At 45.6% G+C, this 12614-nt stretch overlaps 1 protein-coding gene across 1 annotated transcript in view; it reads left to right on the top strand.

The window, feature by feature from the left end:
* The window catches only part of DLD (dihydrolipoamide dehydrogenase), a 224917-nt gene that overhangs the window by 95203 nt on the left and 117100 nt on the right, over positions 1 to 12614 (top strand). The window contains exon 6 of the mRNA XM_078680128.1: positions 8389 to 8489. Within this exon, the coding sequence (XP_078536254.1) occupies positions 8389 to 8489 (101 nt within the window). The remainder of the gene's footprint in view (positions 1 to 8388; positions 8490 to 12614) is intronic.

Here is a 12614-nt window from a genome sequence, read left to right as displayed (position 1 = left end):
AGGATAATGTAGTAATAAGTACGACACCTCCCCAAGGAAGCAGCCAGCGCCCCAAAATTCCCGGTTGCAATGCTGCACATACCCTCCCTCGGCAAAGAAGGCCCTAATGACTCAATATTCAACAACACAGGACATTATTCAATATCACTTAGCTGGCCAGAGTCCCCTTGGTCACCAGTCTCAGTCTGTCCTCTCTGGTCTTTAGCAAGCTGCTTGGCGAACTTCAACGCCGCCTTGGCATCCGTGAAGAATGTGGGTTTACCCGGGCCCTGCACCCTCAGTTTCGCCGGGTAAATCAAGGAGTATTTCGTGCCTGTTTGTTGGAACACCTTCTTAGCGGGCAAAAATTCCCGCCGTGCAGATTGGACTTGGAGCGTGAAATCAGGGTACATAGCAATACGATTTCCTTTGTATTGTAAATCCGCCATGTTGCGTGCCAGACGCAGGATCGAGTCCCTATCTCTATAATTCAACATGCGTGCAAGGATTGTCCTAGGTGGAGCTCCAGGTTTGGGCACTGGACCCAGCGTGCGGTGTGCCCTTTCCACCAGAAACATAGGGGAGAGACTCTCTCCAAAAAGGTCTTTCATCATCTGTTCAACATAGCGTTCCATATTCGCAATGTCCGTCGATTCTGCCACTCCCGTGATGCGAACGTTGTTTCTTCTGGACCTCGCTTCCAAATCCTCATTCTTCATTTGGATCAGGGAGAGCACTTTGTCCATTCCCCTTAGTTTCTTGTCCAGTTCCGATTGGCATTCCTCCGTGTCCGTCACACGTGTTTCCAGGACCCCGACCACTCCTTCCTGCTTATCCATTCTCCTCGTCATGCCGTCCATACGTGCAGCCAATGCGTCCATCTTACCATCTATGCCTTGCAGACTTGACTTTAGTTCTTGAAACATTGCCTTAATGTCATCCACCGGTAGCACAGGTTGGCTTGCACCCGATGGTTCCTGATACGGCGCTTCCTGGCTCGGCGGTTTCTTGGTCGTCTTGTCGAACATAATTTTGGGCTGTCGTGTGTCCGGCTTGCCCATGGTGACGACCGGCCTCGTCACGCCTTGCTATCGCCGTCCAGGAGCGCCTGACTTCCACTGATATCAGTCAACCCGGATTATAGGGTGCACCTCGGCACCCACGTGCAACTTCAGCGCTGGACGTGTAGGCGCCAGTCTACAGCAATGTGTTCTGGTCCCCGAGTCGGCGGCACCAACCAGTAGGCGTGGCGGTCAATGGCACATCAAGTCCGGTGCCCTCACTGTAGGTAGAGGTCCGCAGACTGCCTGTATAATTCCACTGTGTCTTAGGCCATATGGCTGTGCAGCGCAATAGTCTCCCGCCAGCACTCAAATTAGAGGCACTAGCTCGCTTTTGGCGCCTTCACCGACCCCTGCAGTGCCAAGGCTCAAACTCCGGGACAAAATGGCGGTACGCGCCCGTCCACCCTCAAACGGCGTTTTTCGCCAATGTCAGTTAATGGAGGGGATTCATTAGTGCCCAGCAGTTCAAAGTTCCATTTCACCCAGAAATCGCAGTCTCGGGCAGTTAGCTTATCAGGCGCCCCACCAGCTCCTAACCGGCGGCTGCACGTCTGTGCCTCTTCCCGCTGAACGATCTCGCGGCTTATAGCGTGCATCGCGGCTCAGCGCCTCTTTTCCTTCAAGCGCCGTCGCACCTGGGTCTGGGGCAGAGGGTGGGCGCAGCCGTCCACTCCGCCTGACGCCTGTACCAGGCGTCCGCTAGCCAGCGGGCGCAGTCCGTTCCCTCAGTCGACCGATCTGGCGACGCAGCGGCGGGCACGCAGTCACTTCCGGCCCGCCAGTGCGAGCGCAAGGGTCCGGCGCCACACACCGTAGCAGGCCTCTCAACGGCAGAAGGTCCGGGAGGTGTCTCACACCAATGCGATGGGCGGATTCCTGTCAATCCTTCTTGAAGCGATGGAGGGTCGCTCCGCTCGTGGAAGGGGGCCGGGACCCGAGCCCCAGAGTCGGTGGAAAGCGGATTTATGCCGGATTAATACACTCGATCAGCGGAGCTGCGCTTTCAGGCAGCCATTCCGCTCGGCAACCAAGCCACGCCCCTCATGGCTGGAGTATCTTAGGAGAGTATTGCGCTTGCTTGCTTTGCGATAGTGTGGTATGGAGTGTACCCTCCTCTGTCTTGATGGTAATGTCAATAAAATGTATTTCCTTGGTGCTGTGATCTAGTGAGAATTGTATGTCATTTGATTGATTGTTGAGCCAAACATGGAAAGCTTTAAGTTCAGTCTCCGTCCCCTGCCGCCAAATCATAAGCACGTCATCGATGTATCTCCGCCACAGGGTATTGCTGTTCTTGTGCGGGTTCATCGTGTTCAGAACATATCAATGCTCATAGGCGTCCATAAAAATAATAGCCAAATTGGGAGCAAAACTTGCCCCCATGGCCACGCCTTTGGTTTGGAAGTAATATTGGTCTTGAAACATGAAGAAATTCTTACTCATTGCAATTTCTAGTAATGTGATGATAAAATCATTGGGGATTCTTGTGGGTTTAGGTAATTCATCCAAGGCCACCCTTGCAACCTCCAGGGCTGCCTCCTGGGGGATACTCGTATTTAACGAGGATATATCCATAGCAACCAAAAGTTCATTGTCACTATTAAATGGAAGGTTGTCAACTAGATTGATTGCTTGCATAGTGTCCCTAATGTAGGTGGCGGTGTTTATGGCAATGGGTTTGAGAAAGTGATCAATGAATTTACACAGTGGTTCTAATAGTGACCCACACCCTGATATGATCGGTCTTCCCGGGGGGTTTTGCATTCGTTTGTGAATTTTGGGCAATGTATAAATGGTTGGCATCCTTGGTTGTTTATTGTTTAGAAAATCGTGTTCGTGCTTACTTAGAAAGCCTTCGAGTAGTCCTGTGGCAGTGACTGTCTGAATCAACTGTGCCACCTCTTTACTGGGGTCACTAGTCAGAATTGTATAGTTCTCAGTGACACCTAATTGGGCCAGGACTTCCGATCTATAGTCGGTGGTGTTTTGGACTACTATTGCCCCCCCCCCCTTATCTGCTGGTTTTATGACAATTTCAGTATTGATTCTGAGGGAGGAGATAGCTAAGCGTTCGCTCCTTGAAATGTTAAAGGAGACATATTCCTTTTGTCCTACCAAACTCATGACATCTCTCATCACTATTTGTTCAAATGCCATAATTTTGTTCGACATCATGTGTGAGGGGGCTTGAAGGTAGACGGAGGTCTGAGACCCGTACTTGTCGATGCTGGATTGTAAGGAGTCTTAATGAAATGATATTTTAATCTGACCTTCCTAAAAAATTGGTGTAGTTCCAACTTGAGATTGAAACTATCGGGTAGGTTTGTGGGTACAAAGGAGAGGCCCTTTTGGAGGATGGTTTCCTCATCCTCACTCAGTACATAGCCTGAGATATTAACAATGGGGTTGGAGGCATTCTGTTTCACCACTGGTAATGTTGTCGTCGTGTTCTGATGTCCCCGTGTATCTCTGGGGGGAAGTGTACCTGCTTCTTCCCTCTCCCCCTGCCTCTGTTCCATGTTGGTTCGTTCATCCCCCTTGGGTAGGTCCAGCCCCAGCCTCTTTCCCTGTACTCTGTCCATTGTGCTCCCTCTAAAAAAGAAGAGGGCTGTGGCTCGTTCTGTCCCTGTGTGTATGTGTTTGTGTTAGTTCTAGATCTCTCGTTTTCACTATCTGAACTATTACTGAAGGAGGAGTTGGAGAAAGTGTGATATCTTCTAAATCCTCCCCTTCCTCTGCTTGTGTATCTCCCTTGGGTGTCTTGTTTGTGATATCCTTCCTAGAGGTACGGATATGTGGTTTTCTTGTCGAATTGTTGGATGTCTCGTGCTTGTTTTATCTAGTTTATTGGCTTGTGTAAAGGTCTCAAAGTCCTTAAGGGTACGGTCCAACCTTTCTAAAGCCTCCTTGGCGTTTGTGAGGGCTTTATCTACAAAGATTTCTTTCCTTAATTCCGCAATTTCTTTCATTAGCTTTTTAATTTCTTCTAAAGCAGTTTCCACCCCTAGTACCATCCAGTGCCTGCTGCAATTATTCGAGATGAAACTAAAGTTTTCTTTAAACTTTGGGTTATCTATAAAGATTGCCGGTTCGTTTAGAACCTGTAATCCCACAGGGATGGTGTTGGCCTGAAGATATTTGGTTAACCCATGGCCATGTAGTCTAGTGCAGTTAAGCTTCTTCTCCAATTTATTTATTTTCTCATTTAATGATGCATCTACACCGAAGGTGGATGTATCGAGAAAGCTAGAGCCCAACTGACCCTCTAATTGTTTGACAATATATTATCTGCTATAAGCCAATTTTTCTTTTTCAGACATGTCAGGAAGAAATGTGACCAGAAATGACAGTGGTGTGAAGTACAAAAAACCCGGTGTACACAAATTAAGACACAAAAGAGCTATATACTACAATATTTACAAAAAAACCCTCGCAGGCATGCCTGCACAAGATAGCCATTATAGATAATGGGGTAGCCCTTAAAGACAAACCGGACCTGGGCAAAATGCGGGAATGAAAACAATGGTCCGTGACCAACAATTCACAATTTAAGTTGCATAACCAAATTGAGCAACACGGTTATCAAATAGTCTTTGAGAGTAAATCTGGCAAATACACAATAACTGTTTATGCATATCCACCTGGGACACTATGCAAGCAATCAATCTAGTTGAAAACCTTCCATTTAATAGTGACAATTAACTTTTGGTTACTATGGATATATGCTCGTTATATAAGAGTATCCCCCAGGAGGCAGCCCTGGAGGTTGTAAGGGTGGCCTTGGATGAATTACCTAAACACACAAGAATCCCCAATGATTTTATCATCACATTACTAGAAATTGCAATGAGTAAGACTTTCTTCATGTTTCAAGACCAATATTACTTCCAAACCAAAAGCGTGGCCATGGGGGCAAGTTTTGCTCCCAATTTGGCTATTATTTTTATGGACACCTATGAGCATAGATATGTTCTGAACACGATGAACCCGCACAAGAACAGCATTACCCTGTGGCGGAGATACATTGATGACGTGCTTATGATTTGGCAGGGGACGGAGACTGAACTTAAAGCTTTCCATGTTTGGCTCAACAATGTAAATGTAAATGTATTGCGACTTATATAGCGCACGTATCACCCGAAGGCATCAAGGCGCTTGCCTTGGGAACCCGTCCTGGCTTTTCCCTGTGAGATAACCCGTACTGGGTATCCCCAGGGTGAAAGCCAGGCATCCCGCAGCGGGTGGGCCGCCGTAGTGGAGATTAAGCAACTATTGCCCAGAGTTGCAGCGTGGGACCCCCTGATTAGAATAGGCACCGAGGCGAGAATTATCGAGTCCGTGGACATTTTGGGCTCAGGACCCTGCCGCGTCGGGAATTGAACCCTGGTCCCGGGCCAGACCTCTGCATCAGGGTCTGCCGCTCTAATCAGTGAGCCACACTCCTCCACAATCAATCAAATGACATACAATTCTCACTAGATCACAGCACCAAGGAAATACATTTTCTTGACATTACCATCAAGGCGGAGGAGGGTACACTCCATACCACACTCTATCGCAAAGCAAGCAAGCGCAATACTCTCTTAAGATACTCCAGCCATCATCCAAGGAGCTAAAGAGACAACCTGCCCTTTGGGCAATTCTTAAGGGTAAGGCGGAATTGCTCCAAGAAAGAGGATTATTTCTCCGAATCCACTGACTTACTCAAAAGACTGCGGGACAGGGGATACCCGACCAGGTTACTGAAGAAAGCCCAAAAAAGAGCATGGTTTAATCATAGGGAATTCCTTTTAACACCCAGAGAGAAGGCTAACACCCCAGCAAACAGACTCACGTGTGTCACCACTTTCTGTACCAAAAGTCATCAAATCAAGAGAACAATCAATAGATACTGGCATATGATTGCCGTCGATCTGAATATGTCAGAACCCCCTATGCATGCTTTTCGCAAACTGAAAAGCTTGAGGAACACACTAGTTAAATCATTACTTCCCTCAAAGAAACTGAGTATTCAGACCCATCTGTGGAACATGCCTCCAATCGTGGGCCATTACAAATGCGGCAGTTGTAAGGCGTGCTTACTTACGAGCGAAATTCGTTCATTCACACATAATGACTACACCTACAAGCATAAGGAACATACCAACTGCAATTCTGCTGGAGTCATATATGCTATTCAATGCCAGTGTGATTTTCTGTATATAGGCCAAAAGGTCAAGTGCCAAATACTACAACACTGCAGCAAGATAAGATGTGCAACACAGGGAGCCCCACTAGTTGAGCACTTCACGCAATTCAGCCACACTGCAGAAAGTTTGAGATGGTGGGTGATCGAAAAGGTACACATCAACCAGCGAGGAGGTTGTGTTAGCCATAACCTTAATTACCGAGAATGCAAATGGATACACACCTTTAACACTATACAGAAAGGTTTGAATGAATATGAAGAAATTGCCCGGCAGGTTGCCAACCTACACATTCAATAAATAGACACACTAGAAAGTCTCAGTAGCAGCCACTCTTTGTCCAAAGGATGATGCTAGCCGTGCACCTCATGTAGCCATACATCGCTAGGATATGTTTATTCATGACTTTTGTAATTATGTATATACATTGTTTTCTATACACAATTGTAATTTGGAAGAACACAATATGTAAATATTTATATGATTATGCACCACTGTAATATTATGTATATAATCTTGTCACTGTGATTTGAAGATTGCACATGTAAATACAATTTCAGCCAGCACCCCTATCATGTATGCTGGTTCTCTTAGCATTTCTGCATCCATGGCATCCATTGCTTTGTCCTCTGTATAGTAGCAGGGAAACCTTGTCAGATAGTCGGCCGGCTAATAATATCACCATGACAACTGAGCTAGAAGGGTGATCGCCTCAACTCTCCTTTGATCCTCCTTCGATCCCCCAGTCGGGGATCGATCGCAGCGGAAGACGACAGCGTGCACGTTACGCACGTTTTCTTCCGCTTTATTATTCTGGCCCGGGATAACGCTGAGTCCTTGCCAGCACCTCGAAGAAGCGGCAGCGAATGACCGAGACTGCCTCCTGACTAAGGTAACCACTGACCCCCAGGCTCCCCAACACGTGTTATCCTTTCCCTTCAGCCCTCAGCACTGAAATGTTTATATTTATAATATCAAGGCAATTGAGTTTTGACACAGACTGGTGTCTCGAATAGGCGTATCTCGCCTCCTCGCTGTTAACTTGTTACCATGCTGATGTGGGCCACAGATTAGATCAGCCGAGGATTGTTTAGTGAATATGAATAAGTACACCCTACCCTTTCACTGAGACCCGCAACTCACCACCTCACTGTTAAAATGCTGATTTCTTGTCACTATGTTGATTCAGGTCCCTGTGAATACCGATGTGAATCATATCAAGACCTGGCCATCCTAGGTCGTTTTTGTTTATGTAATTTGAATAGTAAACGATCCCCTGTTTCACTGTTTTAGGAAATGGGCTGTTATTCTGATTTATGGAGAATATACATCTGGTGTTGAAAACCAGCTCACCAGTACAACTGTACCTTGGCGATTTGGAACCTTTTGGAACAGATTGGAATCCCTACCTGTGAAGCCAGGCTTGGCTCCGGGTTTAGGTCAGTACATTCACTTGTACCTTGCCGGATTCTTGACCACACACACAACAGCCCTCCATCTAACTCCATATTTCCATCATAGGTTGCAAACACACAGTCCTGATGAAGACTCACAGCAAAAGTTTTGAATCCTCATTGCATAGTCGAAACGTCGACGCACTCCCATTGATCAAGACCTGTACCTTCATCATGTCCTTTCGTGGGAAATTGCATTGAATGCAAACTAAAAATTTACAGAGTACTTGTAAATCTGTATATGGACAGGCTTACGTTAACTGATTTTTGTCATCAGTATGTGTAAAATATCTAAGTAACTCTCCCTTTATTCTTTGATTCACACTTTCACTACCCAACACCACTATTCTCTCAGCCTTTCACCTCTCCTTTTGCGCGCAACCTATGGTCTCTACCTAATAATTTTTGATTGATTCTTAATAAATATCCTGTAAATGATTACAGAATTTGGCGCATTTTTCTTGTGTGGTCTATCAAAAGGTGGATATGCATAAACAGTTATTGTGTATTTACCAGAATTTCTCTCAGAGACTATTTGATAACCGTGTTGCCCCAATTTGGTTATGCAACTTAAATTGTGAATTGTTGGTCACGGACCATTGTTTACATCTTTTGAGCTACACAACAACACTCTTGTGTTTACTGCAATTAGTTAGATTTCTTGATATGTTCTAAATCTGAAATATATATTTTATTTCAAAACAGTTACAGGACTTAATTTGAATCTTGATAAAATGATGGAACAGAAAAGTGGTGCAGTAAAGTCCCTTACAACTGGTATTGCTCACCTGTTCAAGCAAAATAAGGTAAGTAGTGTTTTAACTATTTTTTATGGAATACATCTTCGTAATTTAGTTTCCTATTTCTGGATATCTTCAGGCAAGTTAATTTTCATGTAGAGAATGTTGGTGTGATTAATATTTTGTTGTCTGTTATTCATGCACCCAGGAACAGGTTACTCACTGTTTTCCTGTGGGCCGTATGCAGAGCTTGTTATGCAATTAGTTGGGTATTACTCCTCACCTAGGTGTGACTTACTCCTGAGATTACACGATTAAAGCGCCTTTACAGAAAACATATTAGGTTTATTGAAACAATATTTTTATCTCCAGATGTTAATGTTATAACCGGTACCACAATATGTATTTTATACATTAAAATGCATAGATGTGCTGGGGATAGCATGCTTATGTTGGCATCCTGCACACAACACTCTTATGACAAGTCATTGGATGACTATTCGCTCCACAATCCTGCCCCATAAAATTTGCCAGGTTTAAAAAGCTCTTTAATTCAGGGGTATTGAACTTGTGTTACAATCCGGACATTACTGTGGGTGAGGCATAGTTTATCAAGAGTAATGACACTGAAGATGCCTTGTCTTTGATAACATATGTTCGAAAGCTTAAGTAGTTACTTGTGAATTTCATAACTAAGCAATGTAGTTGATTACCAATCAGCAAAAAGGGCTGTAATTGACCTAAGAATACATTTTCCTGAAGTGTAGTATTGGAGATAAAACCCCAGGGTGAAGTATGGAAACAAAAGGTGTGCAGGTTTTCCACAGAATAATGTGCCAAATGAATAAGCAAGTGGGCCCAGTAGTTCAGACTTATTTTCCATACTCGGGGCCACCAGATATCCATGTTACAACAGTAGAACCATACGCTTAGAGGAGGCTTGTAGGAAGCTGGCTCTGTATATACTATACGAACTAGAGTTATAGTGTGCGCAGAGTCCTCAAAGGTATGGCAGAGGTTAAAATAGATAATACCTTACTCTCAATATTGTGGTAGCTGGGCTGAGCAGTTGGGCTTATCAGAGGGTAGTGTGAATGCATTTGTTGTACATACTCATACAAGGCAGGAACTAACACTCAATGATGGACTCCATTCCAATGTTTGTAGAAAAAAATGTTTGTTACTTCTAGGAACCTAGTTGAACTCAGTTACAGGTAAGTAGACTTTTGTGCAATACTTCATGTTACTGGCAATATGTGTGTATAGTATAAAACAATACTTTGGATGTGCACGAAATGCTTTTCAATACAGAGATACTTTGTATTTTAGGATCAAACCTAATACAATACAATGAGAGACCAATGCATTCCTATGGGAAATAAGACAGGGGAGTAACTTATAGGTAAGTAAGCGGTTCTCAAGTTCAGGCTCCAGGGGTTTTGGTCAACACTGGGCCGAAGTCTGAACAAGGTAGGTATTGCACCACCTGTGGCTCTGGGGCGGCTGGGTACCGAGGTCACTGGGCCCAATGTTAACCTATGGAGGGGGCAGGGGGCACCTTGATGAGTTTCCGGTTATAGGGAAGTAGCTGCAGTTCAGGAACACAGCCCCTGGGGTTAAGATCAGCACTGAAGGGGCCAATAAAAAGACCTGAGACTGCACCATCAACGGCGCAGGAGCGGCTAGGTGCAGGGTGCAAAGGAGGCGTCAGGCCCTGTTTAAATCAATGGAGTGCTTCGGTTGGGAAAATGGCTGCAGGCTTGTTTCAGGAGGTTGGCTGAAGAAATCCCACAACTGGAGAGGTGAATTGATTAGTGAGGGGATGCCGGGACACTGTCAGTTTGGCACACCAAGGACATGGCACTGCGTGTGCAGGGGTGTCTTTTGGCGTCCGGTTTTTCTCATTAGATGTGGTCGGGGGAACTATTCAGGTTAAGGCTACAGGCATCGAGGGGAAACTCAGGAGAGGTCGTCTGAAGCTGTATCCCTAGTCAGGATCGCCAGGGAGACTTCACTTGATCGCTGGGCAACCTGCCATGGGCAGTGTGGTGTAAGTGCCACAGATCCGCCTAGATGCAGAGTCTTGGGGTTGGTTTCATGCCGGACAAATCCATCTCCTGTGGATACCAGAAGTCTTTGTTGAAGACTGCACAGGTCCTCCAGGGTTCTTGAGGTTGCTGGCTGCGGGCCACGCCGGTTTCTTGAAGCAGGGTCGATGGAGTAGGAGACAGGCCTGTAGAGCTGGGGCCAAGTCTGTTGTTTTTGTCTTCTCCATTGCTGCACATCTCTTTGGTCCCTCTTTGTAGGTTGGTGAATCTGAGGAACAAGGTTCAGGGATGCCCATAAATACTTACTTTAAGGGTGTTACTGACGTCAGGGGACAGTAGACGGTGGATACAGCCCCCTAGGGTGACTACACAATTTGGGTGCCCCCTCCCTTTGAGGAGAAGGGCACATCCCTGTTCCTATTGTCTCCAATTCAAAATGGAGAATTCCTAAGAGAGGGGTTCGCCTCAGCTCCTGGCGACCATAGGAATGTGCCAGGCTAAGGTGGACACTCCTACTCTGTTTACTAATATTCCCACCTGTCCTGCTGCCAAAAGTGGGGCCTGGACAGGGGGTTGAGCATCTTCACTAGTTGGAGATGCCCAAATCAGCACATCACAAGGTGAGAGCCTTTGAGGTTCTCTGCCAAGTCTGGTTGTTCCTGCCAGGGAGAGGTGTGAAGCACTCTCCACCTAGAGCAGGCCTTGTTCCTGACCTCTGAGTGCACAAAAGCTCTCACCCCATGGAGTCAGAAACCTGTCTGGGGGTGGCTGGCTGGCGGGGACCAGTCAGCCAATAGACTATAAGTTGGTCCATTTTCAGAGGGCATCTCTAAGATGCCCTCTGAGTGGATTTTATTATAAATCCAACACTGGCATCAGTGTGGGTTTATTATGCTGAGAGATTTGGTACCACACTTACCAGTTTTCAGTGAAGCCATCATATAGCTGTGGGGTTTGTAATGACAAACTCCCAGCCTGTGTACTCAAAATGGCTTCACTACACTTGCAATGTCTTTGAATGGCACAGACACTGAAAGAGCATATTGCTCCTTCAGCTACGCCCTAACCTGTGGCATTATGCACCCTGCCATAGGACTGTAAGGCCTTCTAGAGGGGTGTCTTACCCCATGCCACACAACATATATGAAGGGTAGCACACCTTTTGTTTCCAACAATTTTGTCCTTTTACTAGATTCATTGAAGTTCAACGTCGCGTGCACACTGGCGACGTGCTCAGACCATTCAGCACATGAGTTACTGAACATCATCATAATGGGACAACTTCATGCCTCAAACCCGTGGCACAGCATTATTTTGCGATTGCGTGTACAACCATTCTTAATATTTTATCACTTGTTACTTGTTTTCCTCCTTTTATCCTATGTTCATTTATCGCTATAAAGTTCATCACAGTTTGCGTCCGCATACAAAGAACACCCATTTTCCAAGTTTCTCATGTCCCTGTGGGGCCATCCGAAACTCTCCCAAGAACACGTACCAAAGCCAGATCCATTAAAAAGCAGTTTATTAAAACCCAATGCATTTCAGACCTCGAGGGTCCTTCGTCAGGGGTAACTGAAAATAAAAAATTAGACATGCATTAATTATCCATGCGCTGATATCTAAATCACATTTTCATGCGCCTCACTGTTACTGTTGTTATTAGCTCAATTCAAATAGACCACCAGAAAACTATAGGCACACACTATGAAATACCTCCCTTTCACATAATCAGCGATAAACAGACTGTATTTTCGTTAACTATCCAAGCATAAGTGGACAACTTGCGCCCTTGCGCTGCTGTCTCCATTTACTCCCTTGATTTGCCCGCCTGTATCTTTCGTTCTCTTACCTGCTGATATTTCAACAACTTCCTTGCTTGATCAGAGACAGAATTGCCATTCCTTCCCGACCACCCGACTTTAAACTTGGCTCACGCCTCTCCTCCCATGAACCCTTTCACTGACTACAACACGATCACCACCTGAGACTTATTTCACCTCCCAAGTTTTACCAGAAATACTTCAATTCCCATAGTGCCCCATATCACTTCTTCATAATACCCGACATAATGCCCAGCTTGGAGTCTATTATACCCGATGTATAAATGAATAATGCAACAAAACACATTTTAAAGCGCTGA

Source organism: Lissotriton helveticus, chromosome 1_1 (assembly GCF_964261635.1).
Source record: "Lissotriton helveticus chromosome 1_1, aLisHel1.1, whole genome shotgun sequence".
Lineage (NCBI taxonomy): Eukaryota > Metazoa > Chordata > Amphibia > Caudata > Salamandridae > Lissotriton > Lissotriton helveticus.
This window is presented reverse-complemented; position numbering and strand designations above follow the sequence as displayed.